At 38.4% G+C, this 16,319-nt stretch overlaps 1 protein-coding gene across 6 annotated transcripts in view; it reads right to left on the bottom strand.

The window, feature by feature from the left end:
• Window positions 1–16,319, bottom strand: part of PHKA1 (phosphorylase kinase regulatory subunit alpha 1) — a 139,669-nt gene that overhangs the window by 82,087 nt on the left and 41,263 nt on the right. For all 6 annotated transcript variants that reach the window (XM_044911546.1, XM_044911548.1, XM_044911547.1 and 3 more), the window contains exons 9-13: window positions 15,845–15,898; window positions 14,377–14,499; window positions 11,106–11,201; window positions 10,061–10,168; window positions 8,078–8,156 (exon numbers count right to left, since the gene is read on the bottom strand). In XM_044911546.1, the coding sequence (XP_044767481.1) occupies window positions 8,078–8,156; window positions 10,061–10,168; window positions 11,106–11,201; window positions 14,377–14,499; window positions 15,845–15,898 (460 nt within the window). The remainder of the gene's footprint in view (window positions 1–8,077; window positions 8,157–10,060; window positions 10,169–11,105; window positions 11,202–14,376; window positions 14,500–15,844; window positions 15,899–16,319) is intronic.

Raw genomic sequence — 16,319 nt, 5'->3', positions numbered from 1 at the left:
GAAGAGGCCACACTGAAGAAAGCAGGAAGGATGGAGATGCAGTTTCGGAGCAAAATGGACCATGGCCATCTGCAGTGGGGATGAAGCTGGTGGCATAGAGAAAGGCAAAAAACAGACTATACACTGGGGAGCCTGAACAAGGAAGATGAATCCTTATAACGTTTGGCTTTGGAAGTGAGAGGGGCCGAATTTTGTGAATTCTTACAACCAGCAGGACTTAAAGCCTGGAATTTTAAAAATCAGCAATCTTGGTTCTGGGAGAACCCAGAGGGCATTAGGAAGTGGAGTCCCTGCCCTTTAAGAGGCTACAGGAAAAAGAGCCAGCAGAGATACAGCGTGGAAGCAGCAGTTTGAAAAATGCTGGGGGCAAATGGGAGGGAGAGTTATTTACTCCTCTCAGAGCATGTCCTGGAGAGGCAGGGATCGCAGGGAGACCCCTCTAGGAATAAAGGAGCTGGCAGGCACTATTTCCCTCCTCCACCCCTCAGCATAAACACATGGCCACCTGCACGGGAACCAGCACAGTGCTGAAACTTGCTACCTAACTTGCTGACACCAAACCCTGTCACTCCCGTGCTTGGGCAGATCCTCCCTTTCCAGTCACACCGGCCTCCGTCATGGTGCTGCAAGTCCCCTCCCCCAGAACACAGGTGCAAACCCCACTAACACCTTATCTCCAATCCACACGTTCTGTGGGACTGAAGTTCCAGTGGTGGTGGCAGGACTCACTTTGTAAGCTGACAGGTGCACACCTTGTTAAAACATGCCTCACCCAGCTGAGGAGCAAACACTGCCCACAACAGGCAAAGAGAGCCTCTGCAGACAACTGGACTGAAGGAAAAAGAGGCCAGGACTCAAGAGCAGGGCATACACAGCACACACAGGAGATACTCCCTGAAGCACGAGGTCCTTGGGAATGACAAATTGCACTGCAGGGCACTACAGGACCTCTTCTTCATAAGGCTATTATCATTAAGAGCAACAGAAGTAGCTGACTTTCCTAACACAGAAACAGACACAGAGAGTAGACAAAATGAGGAGACAGAGGAATATGTCACAAAAGAAAGAAAGGGACCAAACTATAGCAAGACATCTAAGTGAAACAGATATAAGTAGTATGCCTGATAGAGAATTTAAAGTAATGATCATAAAGAATACTCATTGACCTTGAGAAAAGAGTGGAGGACATCAGGGAGACCTTTAACAAAGAGATAAAAAATGAACCAATCAGAGATGAAGAAAACAATAACGGAAATTAAAAATACACTTGGTGTAATAAATAGCAGGCTAGAGGAAGTAAAAGAATGAATTAATGACCTGGAAGACAGAGTAATGGAAAGTAACCAAGCTGAGCAAATGAGAAGAAAAAAAAATTATACAAACTTAGAATAGTCTTAGGGAACTTAGGGAACTCAATGATGCCATCAAGGTAATAACATTCTGGGATCCCAGAAGAAAAGAGAGAAAAGGAGGTATAAAATTTATTTGAAGAAATAATAGCTGAAAACTTCCCTAATCTGGAGAAGGAAACATCCACATCCAGGAGGCACAGAGATCCCCATAAAAAATCAATCATAGGAAGTCTACACTGAGACACATACTAATTAAAATAGCAAAAAGTACTATTAAAAAAGGATTTTTAAAAGCAGCGAGAGAAGACATTTACATACAAAGGGAAACCCCATAAGGCTACCAGATTTTTCAGCAGAAACTTTGCAGGCCAGAGGGGAATGGCATGATATATTCAAAATGCTGGAAGGGAAAAATATTCAGCCAAGATTACTCTATCTAACAAGGCTATCATTCAGAAGAGAAGGAGAGATAAAGTTTCTCAGACAAACAAAAACTAAAGGAGTTCATGACCACTAAACCAGCCCTACAAGAAAGGAGCGGAAAGGAAAGACCATAAGTGAGAGTATGAAAAGTAAAAAACACAAATGCAGTAAAAATAATTATTTCTGTAAAAATCAGTCAAGGGATTCATAAAATAAAAGGATGTAAAATATGACACCATATACCTAAAATGGTGGAGAGATGAATAAAGAATGGGTTCAAACATAAACAACCATCAACTTAATATAGACTGCTATATGCAGAAGATGTTATATACAAACCTAATGGTAATCACAAATCCAAAACCACTAATAGATATGCAAAGAATACAGAGAAGGAATCCAAGTATATCACTAAAGAAAGGCAGCAAACCATGAAAGAAAGCAAGAAGAGAAGAAAGGATCAGAGAAAAACTACAACCACCACCACAAAACAAGTAACAAAATGGCAATAAATACATATCTAACAATAATTACTTTAAATGTAAATGGACTAAATGCTCCAATCAAAAGACTTAGGGTGACAGGATGGATAAAAAACAAGACCCTTCTATAAGCTGCCTACAAGAGACTCCTTTCAGACCTAAAGACACCTGCAGATTAAAAGTAAGGGGATAGAGAAACATTTATCATGCAAATAGAGGTCAAAAGGAAGCTGGGGTAACAATATTTGTATCAGACAAACTAGACTTTAAAACAAAGGTTGCAACAAGCAACAAAGAAGGACACTATTTAATAATAAAGGGGACAATCCAAAAGAGGATATAACAATTGTGAATATTTATACATCAAACATTGGAGCACCCAAATACATAAAACTATTAATAACAAACATAAAGGAACTAATTATAGGAATACAATAATAGTAAGAGACTTTACCACTCCACTTACTTCAATGGACAGTTCATCCAAACAGAAAATCAACAAGGAAACAGTGGTTGTAAATGACACACTGGACCATATGGATTTAACAATATTTTCAGAACGCTCCATCTGAAAACATGAGGATACACATTCTTTTCAAGTGCACATGGAACATCCTCCAGAACAGATCACATATTAGGCCACAAAACAAGTCTCGACAAATTTAAAAAGGTCAAAATCATACCAGGTACCTTTTCTGACCACAACACTGTGAAACTAGAAATCAACCACAAGAAAAAATTTAGAAAGAGCGTAAGTACTTGGAGGTTAAATAACATGCTACTAAACAATGAATGGTTCAACCAGGAAATCAAAGGAGAAATAAAAGATTCCACGGAAACAAATGAAAGTGAAAACACAATGGTCCAAAATCTTTGGGATGCAGCAAAAATGGTTCTAAGAGGGACATTTACAGCAATACAAGCCTACCTCAAGAACCAAGAAAAATCTCAATTAAAAAACCTAACCTTACACTTACAGGAGCTAGAAAAAGAAGAATAAACAAAACCCCAAACCAGCAGACAGAAAGAAATAATGAAGATTAGAGCAGAAATAAATGATATACAAACTGATAAAACCATAGAACAGATCAATGAAAGCAGGAGCTGGTTCTTTGAAATGATCAACAAAATTGATAGACCTCTAACCAGACTTACCAAGAAAAGAAGAGAGAAGACTCAAATAAAGGAAATCAGAAAGGAAAGAGGAGAAATAACAACTGACACCACAGAAATACAAAGGATTGTTAAGAGAACATTATGGAAAACTATATGCGAACAAATTGGACAAGTCAGAAGAAATGGATAAATTCCTAGAAGCATATAACCTACCAAAACTGAAGCAGGAAGAAAAAGTAAATTTGAACAGACCAACTACCAGCAATGAAACTGATCAGTAACGAAAAAACCCCCAACAAACAAAAAGTCCAGGACCAGAGGGCTTCGCAAGCGAATTCTACCAAACATTAAGAGTTAATATCTATTCTTCTCAAACTATTCCAAAAGTTAGAAGAGGAAGAAAACTTCCAAATTCATTCTGTGAGGCTAGTATCACCATAATACCCAAACCAGATGAGGACACCAGAAAAAAAGAGAACTAGAGGCCAATATCTCTCATAAATATACATGCAAAAATCCCCAACAAAATACTAGCAAACCAAATCCAACAATACATTAAAAAGACCATTTACCATGATTAATTGGGGTTTATTCCTGGGATGCAAGCGTGGTTCAATATTTGCAAATCAATCAATGTGATACATCACATCAGTAGGAGAAAGGGTAAGAACCATATGATCATTTCAATAGATGCAAAAAATGCATTTGACAGAGTACAACATTCATTCATGATAAAAACCCTCAACCAAATAGGTTTAGAAGGAACATACCTTAACATAATAAAGGCCATTTATGAAAAACCCACAGGTAACATCATCCTCAATGGGGACGAACTGAGAGCTTTTCCCCTAAGGTCAATAACAAGACAAGGATGTCCACTCTCACCACTTTTATTCAATATAGTACTGGAAGTCCTAGCTATAGCAATCAGATGACAAAAAGAAATAAAAGGCATCCAAATTGGTAAGGAAGAAATAAAATTTACAGTATTTGCAGATGGCATGATACTCTATATAGAAAACCCTAGGGGTGCCTGGGTTGCTCAGTTGGTTAAGCTACTGCCTTTGGCTCAGGTCATGATCCCAGGGTCCTGGGATCGAACCCCACATATGGCTCCCTGCTCCTCGGGGAGCCTGCTTCTCCCTCTCCCTCTGCCTGCTGCTCCCCCTGCTTGTGCTCTCTCTCTCTCTCGATCAAATAAATAAATAAAATCTTAAAAAAAAAAAAAGAAAACCCTAAAGACTCCACCAAAAAACTACTAGAACCGATAAATGAACTCAGACAAGTCGCAGGACACAAAATCAATGTACAGAAATCTGTTGCACCTTATACACTAATAATGAAGCTACAGGAAATGAAATTAAGAAAATAGTTCCTTTTACAATTTCACCAAGAACAATAAAATATCTATGACTAAACCTAACCAAAAAGGTAAAAGACCTGTACTCTGAAAACCATAAAACACTGATGAAAGAATTTCAAGATGATGCAAAGAAATGGAAAGACATTCCATGCTCATGGTTTAGAAGAACAAATATTGCTAAAATATCTATTTTAACTATCCAAAACAATCTATAGATTTAATGCAATCCCTATCAAAATACCTACAGCATTTTTCATAGTACTAGAACAAACAATCCTAAAATTTGTATGGAACCACAAAAGACCCCAAATAGGCAAGTCAACCTCAAAAAAGAAAAACAAAATGGGAGGTATCACAATTCCAGACTCCAAGTTGTATTACAAAGCTGTAGTGATCAAAACAGTATGGTACTGGCATAGAAATAGACACATAGATCAATAGAACAGAATAGAAAACTCAGAAATAAACTTAATTATATGGTCAGTTAATCTTCAACAAAGGAGGAAAGAATATCCAGTGGGAAAAAGACAGTCTCTTTAATAAATGGTACTAGGAAAGCTGGACGGCTACATGCAAAAGAATGGAACTGGATCACTTTCTTACACCATACACAAAAATAAACTCAAAATGGATTGAAGAACTAAATGTGAGACAGGAAACCACCAAAATCCTACAGGAGAACACAGGCAGCAACCTCTTTGACCTAGGCCATAGCAACTTCTCTCTAGATATGTCTGCAGAGGCAAGGAAAACAAAAGCAAAAATAAACTATTGTAACTCCATCAAAATAAGAAGCTTCTGCACAGTGAAGGAAACAATCAACAAAGCTAAAAGACAAGCTACTGAATGGGAGAGGATATTTGCAAATGACATATCTGATAAAGGGTTAGTATAAAAATATATAAAGAACTGATCTAAGTCAAGACCCAAAAAACACATAATCCAATTAAAAAATGGGCAGAAGACATAAACAGACCTTTCTCCAAAGAAGACATACAGATGGCCAACAGACACATGAAAAGATGTTCAACATCACTCATCATCAGGGAAATGCAAGGCAAACCTACGATGAGATAATCACCTCATACCTGTCAGAATGGCTAAAATCAAAAACATAAGTAACAAGTGCTGTTGAGATGTAGAGAAAAAGGAATGCTCTTGCACTGTTGGTGGGAATGCAAACTGCTGTAGCTACTGTGGAAAACAGTATGGAGTTTCTTTAAAAAGTTAAAAATAGAAAAAAATACCCTATGATCCAGTAATCACAGTACTGGGTATTTAACCAAAGAATATAAAAATACTAATTCGAAGGGATACATGCACCCTTATGTTATGGCAGCATTATCTACAATAGCCACATATGGAAGCAGTCCAAATGTCCATTGATAGATGAATATATAAAGAAGAGGTGGTATACACATATATATAGCAAGATTTCATATATTTACATATATAGATGGCAAGATTTCATTCTTTTTTATGGCTGAATAATATTCCATTAAACATATACATATGTATAATTTCATTATACATGCATATATATATACATATATACACATATATAATTCCATTATATATATGTGTGTGTATATATACAATAGAATATTATTTAGCCATAGAAAAGAATGAAATCTTGCCATTTGTGACAACATGGATGGAGCTAGGGAGTATACTGCTAAATGAAATAAGTCAGTCAGAGAAAGAGAAATACCATATGATTTTACTCATATGTGGAATTTAAGAAATAAAACAAAAAGCAAAGGAAAAAAAAAGAGAGAGACAAACCAAGAAAGAGACCCTTAATTATAGAGAACAAACTAATGGTTACCAGAGGGGAGGTTGGTAGGGGGGGGATGGTTGAAATAGGTGATGGGGATTAAAGAGTATACTTATCATGATGAGCACTGAGTAATGTATAAGATGGTTGAATCACTATATTGTACATCCGATTCTAATATAACATTATATGTTAACTATACTGGAATTAAAATAAAAAACTTAGTAGAAAAAGAAAATGCAGACTGTAAGGATTGATGTGGGGCTATGATTTTTCTGGTGGGTGTAGTAGAATTATGGTGCATGGGTGATTAAGATACTTAAATGATCAGCAAATAGGGAAGAGCAGACTCAGAGAAAATAGAGACAAGCACCATGGGTAGAAAGGAGAACTGAAATAATATATAGCTATGACCATAAACTGGAATTTTCTGGAATCAAAGATATATGAGGTGGAACAGTTCCAAAGTTTGGTCCTCAAAATGAGTAGGTAACACAGAGGTGGAGGGAAATGCCACTAGGATTATGGGTATCCAAGAATTTTGAGGCTAAAATGTTAGATGGCACTTATTATGATGCTGAAATCTAGCACTATGGCAGGAATTGGGGAAGAAGAGGAAGTCTGTAAGCTAAATGAATAAATTAGAGCAACCAGGAGATCAATACAGCCAGATGGCATAAGCCTCAAAGGAGAACGAAGTGTCTCATGGGAAGGGAAGAGTAAAATACACAGGATTATTTCCCATATAGCACCAACCCGAAAGTCAAGTGACTAGAGACGTTTTATAGGAGCTTAGTACCATACTGGATTGTGTCGTTGGAGAGTCAAAAATCACTTGGAACTTTATATCCTAGGAGACTAAAATAATAGTGAGCTCATTACAAGAGATAAGGAGGGTAGAAAGATCTGCTTTTCATGGGAGGGGGAAAGGATGGGATGGAGACAAAAGAGGTCAATTTTGCATTTGAACTATCAGTGATAAAGATGTTTTATAGATATTGGGACTAGAATTCTTATAATGTTTATAGAGCTTAGCCCAGCGTTTTGCATAGAGTAGATACCTCAAAATTTAAGTTAATTGTTAGGAACAAAAAATAAAGGTTTCCAGTACTCTCCAAAGAAGGAATAGTTGGATCCATGGAAGCAAATGTATTATGAAGGAGGCCACACTAGCAAACTAACACAGAGTGTAAATACAGACAGACAACAGTATAAGATTAAGTACACAACCATTAAAAGGGCATGAGAAGAAAGGAATACTAACAGAAAAAGCACAGAAGGAATGTTCAGAAAGAAAGCAGAGAAAATCTAAAGGCTACAATATCATGACAATTGAAAAGAGTTTCTAGAAGTAAGAAGTGGTTAAGAGTGCCAAATAACATCATTTATTAAGCATTTGTTCATGATTAAGATTAATAGCAATCTTGAAACCAAAAAGAACCAAGGTCACCTATACTTTTTGAGGCCTAACAAAACCCATGAGATGAACAATAACACCATCATTTACTGGTCCAAAACAGATTGTTAATATAAAGTTTCTGCTGCTGGGAATAAGAATCCATACCTTGAACCACAACATCTGGCTTTGGTACTGTAGAAAACCTTCGATTCAGGGGATCAATTTCTCCAGGAGCTAAAAATCCCTAAAGAAAAACCATAAAAAGACAGGTTACTATTTCTCAAAGAAAAAGCTAATGTTTGAGGAGAAACAATATACCAGTGTCAAAAACCTGCCCTATAACATGTGAGAGGCAGGTATGGAAAGGAAAAGAATACCTTCACTATATAAAACATGTTTGAACTCCTGAATTCACATCCAAATTAATTTCATCTGGAATTAATTTCTAGTGATGGCCACAAGTTTTTTGTTGGAAACAGAGGAGGTACAAGTGATAAGCCCAAAGATTTTTTTAGTTACGCTTCCACCTGCTCTCTGAATGTATATAATTAGACCATCAGACCACAATGCTTATTATCAATAATTGAAGTCTTGTTTTCTCATTTATTCATGTGACTGCTATACGTCCTGCTCAGCAAATATCTTTTTTAAAAAAGATTTTATTTATTTGTTTGGGGGGGGGGAAGGAGGGCAGGGGGAGGAGCAGAGGGAAAGGGAGAGAATTTCCAGCAGACTCTGCACTGAGCACAGAGCCCAACATAGGGCTCGATCCCAGGACCCTGAGATCATAACCTGAGCTGAAACCAAGAGTCAGATGCTCAACTGACTGAGACCCAGATGCCCCAGCGGATATCTTTTGACTTGAATTTCTGTCCTTGATGAAACGGGATGAACTCACCCATTTTACCCTTAAAAATGCCATTCATCTCCTCCTTTTTCACATATTTAATTTCTTTATAGCATTGAATGAGAAAGTCATCAGGTCAGGATTATTTTAAACAGATCTTTCTGCTCATTATTGCTACATTATTCATAACATCAACTAAAGATAATCAAACCTTTATGCTGTACACCTGAAATTCACATTGATGTATGTCAATTATATCTCAGTAAAACTGAGAAAAAACCCAAAACAGAGTGAACAGAAACAGCTGCAGAAAATAGTCATACATAAACAGGTCAAAGAGTCTGACCCAGAAAGGATAGCTAAGTCCCACCTTGGATCTTCTAGGAGCCTCAGTTATAGCTTACCATAATAACCTATAATGGGGAAGTAGATTTGTCAGTAAATCTGGAAAACTTTGAGAAAGAGAACCCTTACTATAGCTCACAATTTCAAAAAAAGCTGGGCATTAAGGACAAAATTCCCAAGTGCTTCACTGACAGCTGTTTCAACCAAGGGGCGCCTGGGTGGCTCAGTCATTGAGCATCTGACTCTTGATTTTGGCTCAGATCATGATCTGGGGTCCTGGGATCAAGCCCTGTGTGGGGGCTCCGTGCTTAGCGGGGAATCTGCTTGAGGACTTCTCTCCCTCTCCCTCTGCCCCTCCCCCTGCTTGCACGCTCTCTCTAAAATAAATAATCTTTTTTAAAAAAGCCAAAAAATGGGACTGTTTCAACCGAATTTAACATAAAAAACATTTAAAGAGCCCCACAGCAAAAAGTACGCAAACAATAAATTTTTAAAAACAATGTTCCCAACCACTTTTCTTGATGCCTAAAATTATCTTATCAGTTTACTCAATTAGATAATGAAACATTATGTTGCTTGAAAAAGTTAGTACTTAAATCCATTATCAGTCATCATTACTATCAAGCACAGGTGCATGCATCAGTCACGAGGCAAGGCACTGGTAGGGGGTTGTTTTGAAAGGGCCAGATTGAGGCCCTGATCCGAGAGCAGCTCCAAGTAGTGTCAAGGTAGGAAGCCCTGGGCAGTATGAGAGACATAGTTGCCAGGGGGAAAAGATTTTTGTCAAGGATTGGCACTGCTCCCACTCTAAGGACCTGACCTGGAGGAAAATATATAATTAAGGCAGAATATAAAAGGCAAAAGACAGATCCAGATTTAATGAGCTACTCACAAATCTCATTATTATAATGACTAAAGGAGAAAAAAAGTGGAAGAGCCTTGAAGTTTCCCCTTACCTCTGCCATCAAACTTCCTAAGATGTACAGAGACTGACCCCACATATGAGGCAACTTCCCCATGGGGACTCGGTCCACAGTGTGAGGATTTTGATATTCTTCATCAACCTAAAAGAAAAGATAAAGAAGCCACACAAAAGGTGATAGAAGGTTAAAGATACTAGACAACAAAAAGGCTGAATCTGGATTGTGACTCATACCCTATAGAACAGTTACATATGCAATGCACTGAAAAGTCCAGCACTATGACTACAGTCTAGGGAAGGGCTCCTCTAAATGTGTGTACATACAAATCACCTAAGGACCTTGTCCAAAGGCAGATTCTGACCGAGTAGGTGTGGAGGAAGGCCTGAGATCTGCATTTCTAACAAGCTCTCAGGTGATGCTGCCAATGCTGCTAGTAGCTTATTCCATCCATCTCCACCAGAATGCAAGACTGCAACTCTCCCATGGCTAATGCTCCTTCGTAATGGAGAAGAGGAACAATGGCACTCCCAACTGGCATTGTGGGGAAATGAGGACATACTTCATTTTCCAAGCCTGATCTACTCAAACAATCCCAGATTACTGGCCTCAAAGCAGAGAATACCAAATCCTGAGAGTTCGCACAGAACACCGCTCTAGTTCTGCCTACTGAACTCCGTATCATTCTCAACTTTAAGGTTTGGTCTTTTTAAAAAAATCAATTTCTGAACAATTAATTTTTTTTTAAACATTGAGGTATGGTTGACATATAAAAAGGCCCTATGTATTTAATGTATGCATCTTGATGAGTCTGAGGGTAAGTAATACGCCCATGAAACTACCATTGTTAACGTTTGGTCTTACTCTTGTCTCACTATGCAATGGCGCAATACCTGAGACTGCTTTAAAAATTTCTTTTCAAAGGCCTAAAATCATATTTTCATCATCTTATACCAAAAGACAAAGTTTTAGAACATTAAAATCAGAAAATTAAAAATTGTCTGACTCAAATGAGGCAGTCCCGTTGAAGTCCGGCTCTCCTTCTCCCAGCTCCATGTTATTAAGGCACTGTCCAACTCACCCTGTCTGGAGGAACACTGTACAGCTCTGGCAAGAGTGGGACTCCGTTTTTGCCCTTAATGAGGACTGCTTCAAGAGCCTCTCTATATTCTTCAACCTGTAGATAAAAGAAAGGGAGAAAAAAGTTTATAGAGTTCCCTTTGGGGATCTCAGGGAGGGTTGTAGCCAAAGAAGTTCCTGTTGCAAAGGAGCATGTTCACCTGGTGAAAGGGAGAAGAAAGGAGAGTAGCATTTACTAAATGCTTATTACAGGCCAGATACTATGCTAGAAATTTTGTGTGCTTTAACACATTTGATTTTTTTAATTTAAATTCAATTAGCCAACATATAATACATCATTCGTTTTTGACATAATGTTCAATGATTCATTAGTTGTATAGAACACCTTTAATTTTAATAACCATCCTAGGAGGTATATGCAATTAAAGCCTTTTTTTCCTGAAAAAGTAAGGCTCAAAGAGGTTATGAATTTGTGGAAGATCACACAGCAAGTGTAAGGTTGAGCCTAGACTTGAGCCCAAGTCAGCCTGCCTCCGCAGGCCTGTTTTTTGTTTGTTTGTTTGTTTAATATTTTATTTATTTATTTGACAGAGAGAGAGAGAGTGAGAGAGCGCACAAGCAGGGGGAGTGGCAGGCAGAGGGAGAAGCAGACTCCGCACTGAGCAGGGAGCCTGACGTGGAGCTTGTTCCTGTAACCCCGGGATCATGACCTGAGCCAAAGGCAGTTGCTTAACCGACTGAGCCACCCAGGAGCCCCACAGGCCTGTTTTTATCCACTACTCGAAATACAGCTTCTTGCCTTTACATGTACTGGCTTTAAAAACTGAATTTAACTGCTAAAATAAGTTTCTCTTGTAGTGAAGTTCACATTTTTTGCTTAACAATTTGCTGTAGATTAGATTAGTAATACATAAAAAGCAAACACCAAAACACAAAAAGGAAAAAAAAACCCACTATAATTTATGGTGGAAAAAACAGTCAGTTCTGCTATCACAGTCGTTTTGAAAGCACACATTTATTCCAATGCGTCTGATGTATGACGGAATGATTTGAGCATCACCCAGATTTGACATGTGTTTATGCACAGTCTTGACCTGAGAGTACACTCAGCTGAACTGAGCCCCTGTAAGAATACCCAAAACACGCACATGGACGTGCCTCAGGACGGCAATGAACCCCACCCATCCACATTCCGGGTTAGAACTTTTTGTCTGAGTTCAGGGAACACTCCTTCTACCGGTTCATAATCACTCCTGAGCTGCTGCCTGACTGTGTGCCTTCCCTTCTCTTTCATTTCTTCCCCTTTCTCCTCAGTTTATTTTGTATTCGTCCTGTCTGCTCTATGTTCTTTTTCTCCTTCCCCTCACTCTTTTGCCATCTTTCTTGTTCCCTTCCTCTGGCACACAGGGTGGCGGGCATGGGAGCCCGTCAGGTGAGCTGGCAGGACCGAGGGTGCACATACCCACGAGCAAACCTAAGGTCTTTTTAAAGCTACAAGTGCCATATTTATTGTAGTATTTATGTACTTCTTAACCATCTCACATGCATAAAGTTATGATGCTGTGTTTATCAGGTTCCTATCGTTTTGTATGTATTTCTGGCAAACTTCTTTTTTTTAATTTATTTGACAGAGAGAGAGCGAGAGAGCACAAGTAGGCAGAGCTGCAGACAGAGGGAGAGGGAGAAGCAGGCTCCCCGCTGAGCAGAGAGCCCAACGTGGGACTTGATCCCAGGACCCTGGGATCATGACCTGAGCCGAAGGCAGATGCTTAACCAACTGAGCCACCCAGGAGCCCTCTGGCAAACTTTTAAAATGTTGTGTCCCAACCTCATTTTCCCAGGAGCCCTATAGTTTTTATTTCTCAAATATGCAGAGCATGGTGATTTTCAAGAAACATGTATGTCTTATTATAGCCGAACTGACTGTCCCTTGTGCTTATGGCATATCTTCATCTGTGAAATTAAAAAAAAAAAAAAAAAACTTTAGAGACATCTTCTTTAAAGAAGAGTGAAAAACTATTTCCATTGTATACAGAGAATCTGAAGAAGTCAATGACTATATTTGGGCTACTCAAGAGTTGGGAGGGAATGGGGCACCTGGGTGGCTCAGTCAGTTAAGCATCTGACTTGGGCTTAGATCATGATCCCAGGGTCCTGGGATCGAACCCCGCGTCGGGCTCCCTGCTCACTGGGGAGTCTGTTTCTCCCTCTCCCTCTGACCCTCCTCCCCACTTGTGCTCTCTCTCTGTCTCAAATAAATAAATAAAATCTTAAAAAAAAAAAAGAGTCAGGAGGGAAGCCAGAAAAAAAAGAATAAAAAAGAATCCAGATTTCCCAACTCTTTCCCCCACCCCCAGAGTCCAAAAAACCTGAATGTGCTTTGTACTTAGTAGGCGTAGGCACATTTGATAAATACATCTTTCTTTGAGCAAGAAAAGTTTTTGATAAATAATCCTGTGGAATTTGAGGTCTGAGAAAAATGGCAGAATCAAAATAGGGTGGTCAAAATAGGGTGGGTTATTTCTATTACTGCTTATCTTATTTGATTTCTCAAAAAGGGATATCCTTTAATTTACTGAAATTTAGAGTAGAACAGCACTTTGTGGCCCCTGAAACTTTGGTGTAACCCTATTATTTAAACTCATATTGGCAGTTACAGATTAATATTGGCCAAAGCATTCAAATTACACAAAATTGCGTTTTATGTAGCCAAGTATAAGTGACTTCCAAATGTGTTGGATTTATGTCCAAGTTTAGACCATAGCCAATTTGTAGAATGCCTGACACTAAACTTCCTTGATTAAATCTCCCAGTCTCACTATTTTCCAATGATGGTTTCTAAATTACTTTATTCATGTAGCTCAAAAAAGCGATGATGACCATGTTTTGGGGGGCAAGGACAAGGTATAAATGGGTTGTTGTTGTTTTGGGGGGCTAAAGTCAGAACATCATTTCCAAGATTTATTAAAATATATATATACACAAAGCCAGGAAGTAAACTCAAGCACCTGTAACAACTGAGGCAAGTGGACAGGGCTTGCTATTTTGCTGTCTATGTTTGTTAAAAGCCAAGTCTGAGTGATGGCAATATAAAGGCCTTCCAACTCTTAACCTAGTACCCTCAAGTACTAGTCTCTAGAAGACTCTAGAAGACTCTGTTTCTTCCCTATTAGGGAAGAATTCCATTTGGTCACAGGGTCAGCACAGCCATTAACTGAAAGACGAAGACATACTAAAACCCATTCTTCTGGAAAGTTTCTCTGGCATATTACCTGTTCCGCATTGCCACTGAAGACCCCATCGAGGATAAAGTATGTCCAGAACAGTGGCCATTCACACTCAATGTTTTCAAATAACTTCAGCTCAGATGGTTCATAATATAGGCGACTGGGATCCTGGTAAAAACACAAAAAAGTCTATCTTATCACTGCAAAGTCGGCCATACGTCTTTTGTTCGGAGGTCTCACAATACAGCCTTTCACTTCTGATAGTTTGTTTCGGAGAAGGCAGGGCATTACATACTCCCCCTCCCTCAGCGAGTACTTTGTGATGTGACTTGTAACTAGTAGAACTGGGATAAGAATGATACCATAGGCAGGTATATGAAGAAGTGAGATTCATTTACAATAAACATGAGTGTGATTTTATATGTTAAGTTTGAGGTAGCAGCAGAACATACAAACAGAAATGTTTACAAGGACAGCAAGAGATGAGGGTTTGGGAATCATTCTTGTAGAGGTGACACTTGAAGCACAAGTTACAGATGTAGCACCTACATACAGTGAACAAAGGACCCAAGAACAGAATCTTGGTAAACCCTCATAGTTCGGTGAGGAAAGAACAAAAAGAGAATTAGGATAGTGTAGTGTTGTATAAAGTAAATGGGAAAAGAATTTCAAGAAAACGGAGGGGTAGGGAACAGTAATGTACGACAGAGAAGTCAAGTATAATAAGGATGGGGTAAAGGCTATTGGAATGATCACTTGGGAGATTCTGATGATATTTCAGAGTGTAATTTTAATAGATTGGTAGAGCTAGAAATCAACAGGGCTAAAGAATAAAGTGGAAGAAGGGAAGTAGACCAGAAGAGTTTGAGCTCGATGATTAAAAAAAGCCCTAAACAACGTTTACATTGCCAGTGAAGTGCTCCTTCTTGACCATTCATTCCCTTTAATAATACTTAATTTTCTCCATTGATAATTCCGTGGAGAACTTTTGACAAGTGGAACAGAAGGATGTTAACTTTTCAAGATCAGGTTCTGTTTAGAACTAACCAACTGCAAGAGATGGAAGAGGGCCAGGAAGACCTAACAAAGGAAAGCTTTTCCCCTTTGTAATTATGAAATATTGGGGAGGGAGATACTTTGAGACTATTCAAATATTCTGTTTCTGCTTAAACTCTCATCCACTGATTTAAGGATCTATCAGTAGCTCTTTCCTGAAACCAACCAGCTGCAAGAAGTGGAAGAATTGCACCTTCCTCTATTTTATTTAATCCATAAAGGCTCACAAACAGAACTTGGCAACTAAGCCCAACGAAGGTAGCAAACATGAGTTATTGTTATCCTATTGAGTGATTATTTTAAGTACCACCAGTGAGTTAAGTATTTTCTCTTTTGAGTATTTTTTTTATTATGTTCAGTTAGCCAACATATAATACATCAAGTATTTTCTCTGAATGAGACCGTGGACAGTAGTGACCATTCTACCGTGGACTCATTTTGGGGAAAAGAAATCTACCTCTTTAGGAGTTTTATATCCATCTCGTAGAAAGCGACAGCAACCATAACGCCCCTGGGAATGCAGAGAAAAAAAATCAGAAGCATGTACATTGGTACAGTCATATAATGCATCAGAAATACATCCTTTGCAACAGCTACACGTGCCGACCTATCACCAACACAGATACAGGATTTAAAAAATAATAAAATGTAATTTCTTTAAAAAAACCTCTGATATCAGCTCAGCAGCAGAAACTGATTTCAGCAATCAATGTGAGTTCAAGTGAGGGCTAAGTTACAGGCTTTTTCCTAAAGCAGAGTTTCTAATATTATCCTCTCCATCACTTTCCACCATAGGGTAAGTCTGTAACAGCCCAATTACTAATCTATGTGGTCCTGTTCACAGAGCTCATAAGAGAGCAACAGGCTTTTTTTTTTAAAAAAAGACAACATATTTTTTGTTAAATTTTTTTTTTAAGATTTTATTTATTTAT

This window comes from Neomonachus schauinslandi, chromosome X, assembly GCF_002201575.2.
Source record: "Neomonachus schauinslandi chromosome X, ASM220157v2, whole genome shotgun sequence".
NCBI lineage: Eukaryota > Metazoa > Chordata > Mammalia > Carnivora > Phocidae > Neomonachus > Neomonachus schauinslandi.
This window is presented reverse-complemented; position numbering and strand designations above follow the sequence as displayed.